Below are 15138 nucleotides of genomic sequence, written 5' to 3'. Positions count from 1 at the left end.
TCAAATTACCAATACTTTTATAAATAGATGTAAAAAATAGGTAGTGAAAAATATCTTTCTTTTTTTCTTAATTTTACTCATTGTAAATTAATCAAATAGATTTATTTACCTTTTTTTAATTGTAATCACAATTTAATTGAGTAAATCAAATATTAATATTGATTGGCTAAAAAAATTATTAATTTTATCACATCGAATAACAACAATAATTATTATTAATAATTAGACAAAAAAGATTGATAAAATTAAAAAAAATATGAGATAAAATAAATTAAACTTAAAAACAGATAGATCATAAAAATAAGAATCTAGACAATTGATATTGAATTTTTACTTTAGAAGCATTACGAAATTAATCTAGCCAGCTAACTTATCACTAAAACCTGCTATTTTCTTAATATTTATGAGCAAATTTATAGAATTATCCTTTTTGGTTAATTAAAATATTATTTAAGTAGTTACAATCTAAAATACAAGTAAACACTAATAAAGGATAGAAATATTAGTTAAATATTTAAGAGAGACAAGTGTAGTCTACTACTTTTAAGACAATTTCTAAAATATTGATTTTAAAATAACATTCAGTATACTGTTTCTGCTAATAAATTCCTATATTCTCGCTTCCTTTATTATTGAATTTCTTTATTATTTAGCCAAAAATAAATATTCCAATCATTTTTGGAACCATCCTGTTAAATTAGTTTTAGCTATTTATAATCATGGGCTGCTTTAAATTATTATCGGGTTTTCTTTGCATCTGCTAAAGTAATAAAATGATAATGAGTAGACTGATAAAATTGTTTCGGTTTACTACGTTAACCTTGCTCTGACTATTATTATTGGTAATAATTTTAGATATTAATATTTATTTTTATTGAATTTATAAAATTGTTCAGATAAAACCACAAATTTTAATTACAATTAATTACGCAATCCTTAGGTAAAATTAATCTGAAATTCCATAAAATTAATTAATTAATTTTTTATCATTAATTATTTTTCAAAATAATAATTTTTTTTATATTATTTAGGGTTTTTAAACGAGATCCATGATTTTTCTTATAGCTTAATTGGTAATAACCAAATTTCTAAAGATCACTCTATTACTAACATTATAAGATTTAATCTAATTGTTATTTACATGTTTCTTTCCTATCTCATCAACTATAAAGGTTTTGTGGTTTTCTCTGTTATTTATTCTCTTACGCAGATTATAATAGATTATAAATATGATCAATATATATCTAGAACAATAAATAACTTTAGCTTTGTAATGGGCTTTTGTTAATTTTTAGTAGTCATTTTAATTTGCACTTAGATGGTTTTAAGATTGCATTCAGACCTTATTATACTTGTAATTGTAACAATCCCTATTTAAATTAAATTAGCTTACAAAATTAAAAATGACTAGAACCAAAAAAACCTTAATTACTCATTTTAGACAAATTGCATTTCAAACTGTTCCTTGAGTTAATTAACAAATACCATAAGATCAATAATTGAAAAGTTAAATAATTTTTAAAGCCATTACTTATAGAAAGATTAAGGGTTATTATACGAAAATTTGATTAATTTACACAAATCAATCTGCCATCTTAATTCTCATGCCTGCTTTTGCTCATTAAAAAAAAACAATGTAAGTTTTTATAATTACAAGAAATATTTTTTTCTATTTATTAAAAGAAAATAAACATTAATTTTTAAAATATGTAATATTGATTAATGAATGAATGTATAATTCATTTACTTTTCCTATAAAGAAATAAAATAGTTTAAATTATATTGAAGAAGTTTCTGAATTGCATTAAAGAAAAGATTAAGTTTAAAATGTTGTATTTACACTAATTACTAACTATCACATAAAATCTGAAAAAAAATTATCAACTTCATAAATAATTTCTTTATAATTTTATTTGATCCATTTTGTCTTTGAAGTTCTTAATGATCCTATAAAAATCAATATTGAAATAAACAAACTTTACTCAATTTACCATTCAAAAATGAATTGGCTCCAGAAATTTTATTTTTACAGACTAAAAGATAAAATAAATGCTAAGCTTGATGAAAATAATTAAGGATAAAAATAATAATTGAATAAAAATTCCATGTTAATTGGAGTTATTTTATTTGATGAGTAGATGGCTACTCTTAAATAGAAGCTCAAAAATTAGCTTATAGCCACAGGGATTTTCTATGACTACTTGTAAAGTGACTATATAAATTTAAATTAAATATAAATTAGATCTGTCGCGTTACACTCAAGCTTACTAGAAGTAGAATAAACCATAATCAATCTTTTCTAAATTAATCCATATAATATAGATCTACAATATTTAACTTCGATTTTTGTATAAGTGCTTGACATACAAAATAGAAAAGTATCTAATTTCTAATAACATGCTCTTTCTTTAGTTAAATAAAAAGCATCAATACACAAAAATTATTCATAATTACTTGGTTAAAATGATTTTTTTGATGAAAATTCATGCATGGTTTATTGTTCTTTGATTGATAGTAACTATAAAATAAATAAAGTGTCTGCTAAATTTTAAAGCATTTTTAAATACAGTAATAATTAAGTAACAGGAAAACCTTTAAGCATTATACTTCCAAGAATTATCAAAGAAACACACAGTGAAATAATAGACTACTGTATCAAATATAATCCAATCAAGTTATAATAATAAAGTAATTTTTAATATTTTATTTATTCTTATTTTAAAGATCATTTTTTTAAAGGAGAAAGATTTTCTTTTGGCGTTGATGAAAAGGGTTTTGTTTTTCCACTCACTATAAAGCTTAAATTTGATCATCTTGAAGATGATTTCGGAGTTTGTGCTCTCATTTAAAAAATAAAATAAAAGAAACAATACATTCTTTTCACTGATGATGGTACCATCACTGATTTTTCAAAGAAAATTTTTGTAGATTTGTTTTAAACAACTAAATTTAACTAACAAGGTAATATTAATTAATTTCTAATCAAATATTCTGAAATTTTTTTATTAAAAAAATATCTTTGAATTTACAAAATTTTAAAATATGTTTTAATTTTTAAATAGATTTTGAAATTTAAGTCAATTAAATCATCCCATAGATAGATAGCATAATCTAAGGGGGATGCTACCAAACACAATTTTGTTGTCCTCTTTTAATTTAAAAATAAAATTACTAAATTTCTCAAAAATAAAAAAATAGTACAACTTAAACTTCGATCAATACAAATAGAATGAATAAATATAGCTTAAAAGATAGATTTTTTTTAATATATTTCATAGTAGGTAGAATATAGACTGAAATTAACTAAAATATTAATTTTATAGAAATACATTCATATGAAAAAGAAGAAGATGAAGCAAAGAAAATTTAAATAATTAATGAAATAAATAAAATGAAAATTATTGATTAAAAAAAAAATAATAATTCATTTTTAAATTATGAAGACAAGGATAAAATAAAGATCTAAGAATACAATTTGGAAGATTCATAAGAATAAATTAATTTATTTTACAATAACTTTTAAAGGAATAACAAGAAAGAAACATCAAAGTTTTCTTTAATTTAATTGCAAAATATAGAAAGTTGTACAATAGATTTATCATCAACTAAGAATGCTTACGAAAGCTAAAGACTTTTTGATTAAAATAATTCAAGAAGTGATTTCTAGGAAAACTTTTAAAGTGTTTTTGCAAATTTATCAGATCGCAATTTTTGTTCATAAAACAATTTAGAAAGTCCAAAGAAGCTAAATATTTTATAAACATATCATCGAAAAAATGCTGATAAATAAAATACATTTGAAAATAAATAAATTCCTGATAGAATTGATATGACGTAAAAGTAAAATTACTCAGGAACTGATAAAACTTAAATTTAAACTTTATTTAACTGTCTAGAAGATAATTCCTCTTTTATGAATAGCAACAATCAAGATCGTTTAAATCAATCAAGTAACAAATAGAAATTGAAGAGAAGAAATTAAAGTGAAGATGAAAATTTAAAAGAAGATCAAATAAATGAAATTGCTAGTGTAAATTCTAGTAAATTTAGCTCATAAGAACTTATCAAGCGTCAAATAATAAAAAAAATAAAAAACAATAAATTGAATGGAGGATAAAATGTAATGATCTATTTGGGTGTCATTTCTTTTTTAGTATTGAGTTTGATTTGTTTTTTTATGGAAAAAATTATTATTGATAGCTTATAAAATTATCAAAGCTCTTTTACTTAGATTGATGAAGCATAATATTTGTATGTAGATGTCGTGCAAGTTCTAGCTTTATCTAATTATTAAAGCATTATTTTTTCAACTAAATATCACTTTGGCTCGCAAGATGAAATTGATGTGGAAAACAATATTATAAATTAGTTAGAATTTAGTAAAGCAAGAGAAGATTATAGATCAAATTTTAAAAATTTAGTAATTAAATCAAGATAAGAACAAATCAAAGAAAAACTTTTTGATTAGAAATTCAATGTAACTAAGTTTACAGTTAAGTTTCCTGATAGTGACATAACAAGTTCAGTTATGTCTTAGAATCTTTAGTACACTATTATGGAGTATTTTTATGCTATCGTTTAGTATATAATTTAATTTACTTCTACAGAAGATAACTTCATTTGGGAAAATTTGACTCTTTTCAGTGAAAAAATGAAGAATTTATAGAAGATTGTAGAGGAAGTGATTCAAATATAATTTGATAATATAGAAAATATTCAAAAATAGATATTAATTATTTTTTTTGCTACTAATTTCATTTTATGTATAATAATTATTGTTTTGAGTTTATTTATTGAGAGATCAAAAGAAAATATACTCAAACTAACTGGTTCATTCTAACCTAAAAACCTTGAAAAATACATTTAAATAATTGAGCTAAGTTTGTTAAAATTGGAAGTAATTCAAGAAGATTAAAATCATTTAAATAACTCAAAGAATGGTTCAGGAACACTCAAAAATAAAAATATTTAATTGAGAAATATTATTGAACAAATGGAAGAGTTGAATGACGTGCAAGAATATTTATCAAATGAAGCTTCACCAAATAATATTAAATAAAAATTGTAAAACAAATTCATAATTAGGCTTCCTAATAAAAGAAACAGATCTATAGCATCATTCAATTCTCTATAAAAAATAAATTGGTTGATTGTCCTTTCTGGAATTTTAGCTTTTGTAGTCCTCTTAATATAGCCTGTTTTAAATATCATAATATCGTAGCCTTACCTTAAAGAAGCAAACACTATGGTAAACGAAAGAATTTTTCTTATTGACATTAATGGGTAAATGATTGAAAATCTTTCAGCTCATTATTCAAACATTTACATGTTTGCAATATATAATTATACAGCTACAGAGAGCTACTACTTTGACTATTTATAAAACATTACTCAATAAAATGAAGCAAAAGTATAAAAATTATTAGATTTGTAAAATCAAATAGACATAAAAAGGTATAATTAGCAAAGGTTTGATTAGATATATAGAAATATTATGAATGGTGACATCTGCTATGTTAGACAAAAGTATCCTAATTATTTCAGTTTAAATATTACATATGACTAATGCAGCTCTTTATTAAATGGAATTCTTTAAAGAGGCTTAATCCTTTCCTTTAAAACAGCTTTTGAAACTTTCAATATTTTAAATGACGTTTATTAAACCCCTCAAGATAATTTTGATAGTGCATTTATTAATTTTATTGGAAAATATTCAATAATATAACTAAATACATTCTATAAAATGATAGTTGATACAGTTAATGCAGTGAGGATATTTTAAAATAATTAGTCATTAGATTTTAATGAAAATATTTAGTCTTAGTTTACCTTACTATTTTACTTTCAAATGTTAATAATTTTGCTTACTTTTGGAGTAGGATGGATTTACTTATATAAATATTTAGATAATTAATTTTCTAAGGTCAAAAATATTTTCACTCTTTTCCACATAAACCTGTTATATGAAAATCCATTTTTCTTAAAATATATCTAAAATAGATCAACAAATATTCTAAAAAATTGAATAAAGAAAGTAGCTTTTACGTTTTAATAAATGTTTTGTAAATTATTAATTGAGACAAAAATTATTTAATAATTTAATTAAAAAAATACAAATCAAATTAAACACTTTCATTTAATGTTATTTTTCTTACTTAAATAAATACAATTTTAAATTCATTTTTTGTTTGTTTGAATTAATTTTATCTTTATTATTAATTTAATATTGAGCTAACTTAAAAATTCAATAAATCCTTTTTTATATTTTAATAAATGTTTGTAAATTATTAATTGAGATAAAATTATTTAATAATTTAATTATCAAAAAATACTTATAAAAATTATATAATTTCATTAAATGTTATTTTTCTTTCTTATATAAATACAATTTTGAGTTCATTTCTTTGATTAAATTAATATTATCTTTATTAATAATTTATATTAAACAAATAAATATTTTTAAAAATTGAATAAATAATCTTTTATATTTTAATAAATGTTTTGTAAATTATTAATTGAGACAAAAATTATTTAATAATTTAATTAAAAAAATACAAATCAAATTAAACAATTTCGTTCAATGTTATTTTTCTTACTTAAATAAATACAATTTTAAATTCATTTTTTGTTTGTTTGAATTAATTTTATATTTATTATTAATTTAATATTGAACTAACTTAAAAATTCAATAAATCCTTTTTTATATTTTAATAAATGTTTGTAAATTATTAATTGGGATAAAAAATTATTTAACAATTTAATTATCAAAAATACAAATCAAATTAATTTGATTTAATGTTATTTTTTTTTATAAGCACAATCCTTTGTTCATTTCTTTATTTTTTGATTAAATTAATATTATCTTTATTTATTTTATATTAAGCTAACAAATATTTTGAAAAATTGAATAAATAATCTTTTATATTTTAATAAATGTTGGTAAATTATTAATTGAGACAAAAATTATTTTATAATTTAATTATCAAAAAATACAAATCAAATTATATAATTTCATTTAATGTTATTTTTTTTTATTTCTTATAAATAAATACAATTTTAAATTCATTTTTTTTGCTTAAATTAATAAAAATGTTGAAAATAAATAAATAATTTAATAATCAATAATAATAACGATTCATAAATAAAACCTACAAGAATTTTAATATAATAAATGATGTTAAAGTAATTCATTCAACTATTGCTGAAGTTAATACTATTGAAATATTATCATATAATTTTATACACAATCTAAGATTCTAATAGGTTTATAAGTTAATTTAATATTGATCCATGAGAATAGCTTTGTGTTTATTTTCAGGAAGATCAGTAATATAAAGAATGTTTTGGCTTTATTGAACAACAAACTAAAATTATGTTTAGCTACTTAAGAAGTCGAAATCACCTTTTACAATTTAGCTAATTCCGTTGGTATATGAATCTAGGTATATTTAGTTATTACTAAATAAAATTCCACAACACAAATTATCATTAGTAAATTATTGTGTATTTTTAAATTCATCTCTCACTAAACCAATAATAAATATGCCCTAATATTCTTGCAATTATTTATTTACACTCCTGAATTAAAAAGAGTACTTTTTATTTGGATCTAGAATAAAATTAGAATAATATTACTCACTTGTGTTTTAATTGAATTTGAAATCTTGCTAAAATATAACTGCATTTAGAAAAGAGTCTTTACATATATTTAATTCATTAAATTACTCTGCATAAGTTGATTTTATAAACTAAATTTCAGGCAATAAACTTTTTTTTATTGAGACTTGTTAAACATTTTATTTGAAGTATTAAATTTTATCTAAAAAATCAACAATTTTTTCTTTCATTTCTTAAAAATTGCTGTCACTTAATTTATTTATTTCTATAGCTTATTAATCAAATAACTATTAAAATATTCTTGAATGGTTATCCTTTTGTTATTAATAATATTTAATAAATTATTTGAGCCAATTTTTCATTTCACCTTTATAATTGATATAATCTTAAAGAATTTTTTTTAGATAATCAATTTGCGATACTTCTTTATACTTTTATATTATCTAACTCTCAAAGGAATAAACCTTTTCTACTTATTGAAGAGCCTATTTTTCTAAATCTTTTAATTTTTATAAAATCTACTATTTCAATTCATCAAAGTCTGCTATAATTTTCATCTGCATTTATTGAGCATATTCGCTCTAAGTTATTTAGAAATCATTAACTTTCTTTTATAGATTTCTATCGTTTAAAGGCGGCCAACTAAAAATAATTTGATCTTATGAAGATTCTAATAATTGCTTAATTCTGATACAATTTGAAGGTTTAAAATCATAATCGCTACTGATACAGGTTTCGCAATAGAAAGCTATTTGATCCTAGCAAATCTCATTTACTTGCAAATAAATTACTTCATTACATGGATGAAGGAGGCACATAAATCCCTAATTTGTTTGAATTTAGTCCATTAAAACTAAATCAATTTATATGTGTTATTTGAATCTTTATCTTATCTTTCTATTTATTTTTGAAATTTAATCAGAAATTTAAAAAAGATAAATTCTGATGTTAAAAATAATATAGAAAGTTAAATAACACATAACAGATTTAATAAGAAAAATATTTTGTTTTTTTAAAACATACTATATATACAAAATAATATGAAATTATTTTAACTAAAATTAATATATCATTTGTTAATTTTATATTTAGATTTTATAACTATTTATGCAATTCACTTAATAATAATATCAATTTATATAAGTAAATTTTAGACAAAATCCAGAAAGATACTCACATAAATCAGTACATTTTAAAACACAAAAAAAAAAATTAAAAGACAATTAAAATTAAAATTTTGGTTTTTTTTAAATAAATTTTATATTTAAATACTAATCCTTTTTATATTGTTTAGATAGATTTATATAAATAATTGACAATATATATAAGACTATACTATCCTGAATCACCAATTATCCATTCTCTAAGTGTAGTTTTAATGTTTAAAATTAATTTTATATTATTACAAAAAAAATAAATGAATAAGAATTTAAAATCTAAATTATGAAATGTATTGCCCTAATTTATTTATTAATATTTATAAATTATTACCAAACTATTTTTAGTTATAAAACAAATAATTTAATTATTTTCCATCATAGTATTAAATGGATCAAACTTTTTTACAAATTAAAAGATATTTCATATTTATTTAGTGAAACTTCAATTATTTACTTAATAATATTTTGAAAACAGGCTCAAAATAAAATATTTAGAATGACTAAATAAATAATAAATTTAATTTTTAGAGATCTTGTTAGGATACAAAGATAATTAGAGTAAGTATATCCAGAAGGACACTTTGAGTAACATTAGTTCTCTAAGAGGTACTTTAATTTTAAAAAATTTAAGATATAATTAATTAAAATAATATTTGACTTACACTGCTATAATCACAAGATGTGCAATTACTCGGGGAACCTTAACATGTACTGCAATTAGGAGAACACTAAATGCATTATTTAGTAGAGTCTTCTGCGTAGAATCCTTAGTTGCACGTTTTTAAACAAGTAAAATTATATAAAAAATAATTTGGATTACAAGAAATGCAAGCATTTGGCTATTAATTAGCACAACTAGAGCAAGGATATTAACAGTCATTCGAATTTATACAAATTTGATTGTAGTTCTAAGAATAAAGTTAATAATCTTGTAAGCAGTCTATGCATTGGTTAAAATTCAAACATGTTTAACATCCACTTTAGCATTAAGAACAAACCAAATTATTTCCTTTATAAAAATTACTTGGGCAAGCTTCTGTGCAAGTGTTATTAAATAAATAATTATTATTTTCACATGACAAACAATAAGTTAAGTCATTTTATGAGCAGGTCGCACAAGGAAAAATGCATTGTGTGCAGCTACTTCCTTATAGTCTATAATTGTTTTAAGTGTCACATTTAATACATGTAGACGCATCTAAACAAGAAATACATCCAACAGAACAACTAGAGCAAGATAGAGTTGAATTGTTTTTAAAAAAGCCTATTGGACAATTAGAAAAACAATTATTCTTAAAAAAATATAGGTTATCTAAGCAACTCTAACAATTCTAGGGACCAGAGCTACATGTTGCACAAGGATAAGTGCAATTTGTACTTATGCAGATATTTCCTAATTTATTAAATCCAATATCACATTAACTACAAAAATTAGCACTATTGCATAAGCTGCACCCTTAAGGACAGGGTTAGCACATTTTAGATTGCTCATCAGCAAATGTTTTCTAAGGGCAAGTAAGTACACAAGTGTTTTGAAATAAATAAGTTAAAAATTAGCAACTAGTACATTAGTTTTTGTTAGGACCTAAGCATTTTGAACAAGAGAAATCACATTATTAGCATACTAGCTCATTTTAATCAGGATAAGTTCCATCAGGGCAAGTTTATCTGCACACCTAATTTATATTCAAAATATTTTTAAAATATAAGCTAAATTAGTAAAAACTAAACACTTTAATACTACTGTAATAAATATTTTTATTTAAAGCTAAATACATTTTTTAAATTAAAAAAATTTGAAAAATAAATTTTAGGAAAAATATCAAATCATAAATGATGATAGAATCTTAAAATAATTAATTACGTTATCTAAGTTTGCAAATGTATTAGGTGAACACTTATCAACGCATAACCCACTAGAATCTATATAGCCTACACATTTAATACTGCAATCGATTCCACCGAATCCTTAATTACATAAACACATCCCTTTAATACAAATTCCATTGTATGCACAAAAATTAGCACATTGCTTATTTTGACAAAATTTTTTGATATCTTAAGGACAAGTAATTTACCCAAGAATAATTTGATTATAAACTGCGTCTACTTATTTACCTTAGTCGTTAATTGAACAAGTTACTGAAAAATTCTATATTTAAGAGAAGGTTAATGTAATTTGAGTTTAATCAGGTGTACATTAAGTAAAATGGCATCTTAGTAATTAATTTTAATATGTGTTTAGTGAATAGGGGTTTTAAATATTAGAAACAAAGCATTTCGAATTATATGAAAAATCATTAAGTGTATCAGCATAAAGTGAGGCAGGGAGTGTAAGTTGGTATTAATTATTGATGTCATCACATAATTGATCCTCTTAAATTTCAATATAATAACAAAAATCTCCAAATGGATCTTAATTAGAACTATAGCCTTATCCATCGCCCCAAAATGAGCATGCAAAACTATTTTAAATTGCAAATTCTTAATATTTTTAAGTACTACTTTGACATGCATTTAAGAAAAAATCGCATCCTTTACCCTATCCCCAAAATATTGAATGAGTTAAGTTTTCATTTACATCATCCCAATAACCAGTGTCTTTTAAAAGCGCAACAGTAAAAACTGTTAAATGTAATCCTTCTGTTAACATAGATGCTGTCATCAATTCTGTTCTTATTACTGTTCTTTCCCAATGAGAGTTTATTGAACCAGTACTTCCCTTTTAAAAAAATTAAAACTCCAATTTAGTTTCTTATAAAAATTGCTATTCGAAATTAAAATACTTAATTTTCTAGCTATTAACCCATTAAAGTAGGACAATCGTAATACTTTCTGGCTGTTGCTTAAACATTAGGAGATCCTAAAATATTTGTAGGAAATTATCTTAAAATTTAATTAGTAATATAACTACTAGCTGCATCTTATCCTAATAAAGAGTGCGAAGTTTTGTTGTACCAGTTTATTATTGCAGGATAAGAAAACCCTAGCACATGTATTATTTCATGCAAAGTAATTTAGACATCTTTTTGGTACTACTACAAATTAAATCCTTCATTGACTAAATTAGCAATATTAAATTCAACTAGTCCAAAGCTTGGTCTTATATAGTTATATGTCTCTTGCAAATTGCAGAAACCAGCACTTGCAAGATATCTTAAAGTAGAATTATTAACGTATACAAAATATAAGTGTAGGTCAGAGTTCGGAATCCCGTCAATTTAGTCTTAGATAGGCACTTAAAACCCAAGACAGGTACCATCTGAAGACTGTTCAGGATCAAAAATATTATTCATAAGGTTAGGCTGCACCTTAATAAAATTCTAAACAAATTTAATAACAGTGTTTGAGACAGAAATCAAATAATCTTTCTAATTATTTGTTATGTCTCCATTTTATTATTCAAACTGGCTAAAGTCACTAGATATTTGAATTGGCTATAAATTAATTATTTCTAAAATTCTGTTTTTATCATTTTGCCAAATTTATTTATTTTATTTAAAATTTTTTTAAATAGAAAGTTACATTTACAAAATTTTTTCATCTTAATCATGTCTGCATTGGTGCTAAGTAAAGGTAAAAGCAATTTATATGCTTAGTAGAACTTACATAATAAAGAATATTTTTGATCCAATCATCATTTTTTGTATTCTCTTTTGTTTTAAATCTTATTAGAATTTTTTTTGAATTTAATAATTAAATTAAAAAAAATTAATTTAATTAATTTTTAACTTATTTATGACTGAATTTCTGATTACCTTTGTATATTAATGTAATATCTGATTTAAAATATTGCTTTAAATAGGATGGAATAAATTTAAAAATCATCAATATAAATAAAAATCTATTTGCTTTTTAATAAATATGTTTAAGATTTATGTAATAGCTAATGCGTCAATTTAATTTTCTGTAAAAAATTGTTTTTTTAAATAAATTTTAAGGATTAAATTTAAATTCACAAAACTATTTTTAAACTAATAAAAATATGTTTTCGAAAAGAAGCAAATAATTATTCATAAATATGTTTTTAATTTAATCTTTCAAATATTTATTTGTTAAAACATACTTTTTTAGTTAATTTTTGTTTGATAAGTATAAATTTTCATCTATTTTAAATGATATTTCAAGTTGTATCTGTCTTACAAAATTTGTTTGCAAAAAAATCTACTTGAAGTAATTGAAGGGTTTTGCTAAATATTTTAAATTATTTTTATTTTACAAAAGAATTTTGTTACAAAAAATGCTGAAAATCTATTTAAGAATAAAAAATATGTTAATTCTATGGATATTAAATTTAATTTAATTATAAAATTCATAAAATAATTACTGCTGTTGTACATATTTACTTATAATGCAAAAAAAATTAAACATAATAACTAATTTAAAATCTCTTTCTTATAAATAAAGAGTTTTAGAACAAAGCAACCAAAAATTAAGATAATTCAAAATCGAAGTTGAGTTTTCGTAATGGAAATATAAAAAATTATTTTTCATTCAAATTCAGTCTTAAAAATAATAACTATTTAAAGAACTTAAAAATATGTCTTAATTATTGAAAAGTGAAGATTTTATTCGAAAAAATAGTTAGTTCCCTTCTAATAACAAATAATAACTAAGATAAAAAAAAATAAAAAATTTCTTATTTACCCTCACTTTTTATGGAAATCTGTTAATTAATTAAATTATAATATTAAAATAAAATAACTTTACCACAAAAATTAAAATAAAAAGTAAAATTTAATTTCTCCATGAGATTTTATTTAAATCATGGTATCTAATAAATTAATCATGATAAATAAAAAAAGGATAGAAATAAGATTGATGAATAATATTTAAGATTAAAATATAACTGGCATATAAAAGCTTATCATTTATATAATTTAATAAGATTTAATATAACACTAAAAGTTTCAAATTATTTGATTGTTTTTCGAGAAACCGGTGAGTTTGCTTAAGAGGATTTAATTTATTTAAGTAAATTTAATTTTTTAATTTTTTTATTTACTTACAAAAATATGAATGATAAATATAAATATAAAATCAATAATAAAATCAATATATCTATCTATTTATATTTAAGGTTAAAAACACTTTTTCAAAATATTAAATAATAAAATATATAATATTATTCTAACATTTTATATTTATTCATCCTTTTTTCACCAGTTGTTTATCATTAAAAATTAAAGACAACTAATCTTTTTGATTTAAGATACTTGCTTAATACTTTGAATTTTTATGATTCATTCATTGAGCTAAAACTTTTATAATAAATTTGTGTAAATTTTAAATAAATATTAAAATAGAATAAACTTTTAAATTAAAAATTATTCTTTAAATTAATAAATAAAATAATATTAGTGCGGAATAAAAAAGATAAAAAAATAAATCAAATAAAAGCTATCAAATAAATTCAAAAAGCTTTATTGTTTTTAATTAGTTTTTATAATTTAAAATATCACAATCCAAAACAAATAAACTGTTTTTACCTAAGATCAAGTGTCAAATTTGAGAGATTAATGCAATTTGCTAAACCAGAACCTAAGCCTGATGCACCTTCATCACCAATTTTATTCAGACTTTTTAAATATTGAAGAAAAAATATATCATTAAATAGTTAATTAGAAATAAAAAATGAAGAAAAAATATGAAATAATAAGATTAATTAATTAATAATAAAAGCAAAAGTTGAAAATAAAATGATGAGCTAAATTAACAAAGAAAGAACAAAAAAAAAGCAAGCACAATAAAAAGAAAAAGAAAAAAGAGCTTTATTGTTTTTAATTAGTTTTTATAATTTAAAATATCACAATCCAAAACAAATAAACTGTTTTTACAAAAGGTTAAGTGTCAAATTTGAGAGATTAATGCAATTTGCTAAACCAGAACCTAAGCCTGATGCACCTTCATCACCAATTTAATTGCTACTTTTTAAATATTGAAGAAAAAATATATCATTAAATAGTTAATTAGAAATAAAAAATGAAGAAAAAATATGAAATAATTAATTAATTAATAATAAAAGCAAAAGTTGAAAATAAAATGATGAGCTAAATTAACAAAGAAAGAACAAAAAAAAAGCAAGCACAATAAAAAGAAAAAGAAAAAAGAGCTTTATTGTTTTTAATTAGTTTTTATAATTTAAAATATCACAATCCAAAACAAATAAACTGTTTTTACCTAAGATAAAGTGTCAAATTTGAGAGATTAATGCAATTTGCTAAACCAGAACCTAAGCCTGATGCACCCATTGCACCAATTTAATTGTTACTTTTTAAATATTGAAGAAAAAATATATCATTAAATAGTTAATTAGAAATAAAAAATGAAGAAAAAATATGAAATAATAAGATTAATTAAT

At 21.2% G+C, this 15138-nt stretch overlaps 4 protein-coding genes across 4 annotated transcripts; 2 read left to right on the top strand and 2 right to left on the bottom strand. All coding sequences in view use genetic code 6, as the record gives it.

Annotated features, from left to right (window-relative positions):
* Window positions 1–2000: 2000 nt before the first annotated feature.
* Window positions 2001–5373, top strand: TTHERM_00319920 (transmembrane protein, putative; the record flags this gene model as incomplete). The annotated part of the gene is made up of 4 exons (XM_001012894.3): window positions 2001–2688; window positions 2740–2961; window positions 3324–5283; window positions 5352–5373. The coding sequence occupies 4 exons, from the start codon at window positions 2001–2003 to the stop codon at window positions 5371–5373; spliced, it is 2892 nt and encodes a 963-aa protein (XP_001012894.3).
* A 2169-nt stretch (window positions 5374–7542) lies between these two features.
* On the top strand, window positions 7543–8097 carry TTHERM_000319919 (hypothetical protein; the record flags this gene model as incomplete). Its single annotated transcript, XM_012796842.1, has 1 exon — window positions 7543–8097. One exon carries the CDS (start codon window positions 7543–7545, stop codon window positions 8095–8097), a length of 555 nt encoding a protein of 184 aa, XP_012652296.1.
* Window positions 8098–9735: 1638 nt separating this feature from the next.
* On the bottom strand, window positions 9736–10431 carry TTHERM_000319918 (transmembrane protein, putative; the record flags this gene model as incomplete). Its single annotated transcript, XM_012796841.1, has 1 exon — window positions 9736–10431. The coding sequence occupies one exon, from the start codon at window positions 10429–10431 to the stop codon at window positions 9736–9738; it is 696 nt and encodes a 231-aa protein (XP_012652295.1).
* Window positions 10432–14583: 4152 nt separating this feature from the next.
* TTHERM_000319917 (hypothetical protein) lies at window positions 14584–15028 on the bottom strand (the record flags this gene model as incomplete). Its single annotated transcript, XM_012796840.1, has 2 exons — window positions 14584–14704; window positions 14958–15028. The coding sequence occupies 2 exons, from the start codon at window positions 15026–15028 to the stop codon at window positions 14584–14586; spliced, it is 192 nt and encodes a 63-aa protein (XP_012652294.1).
* Window positions 15029–15138: the final 110 nt, after the last annotated feature.

This window comes from Tetrahymena thermophila (genome assembly GCF_000189635.1).
Source record: "Tetrahymena thermophila SB210 genomic scaffold scf_8254691, whole genome shotgun sequence".
Taxonomy (NCBI): Eukaryota; Ciliophora; class Oligohymenophorea; order Hymenostomatida; family Tetrahymenidae; genus Tetrahymena; species Tetrahymena thermophila.
Note: the sequence above shows the minus strand (reverse complement) of the source record. Positions and strands in the feature narration are given on the sequence as shown.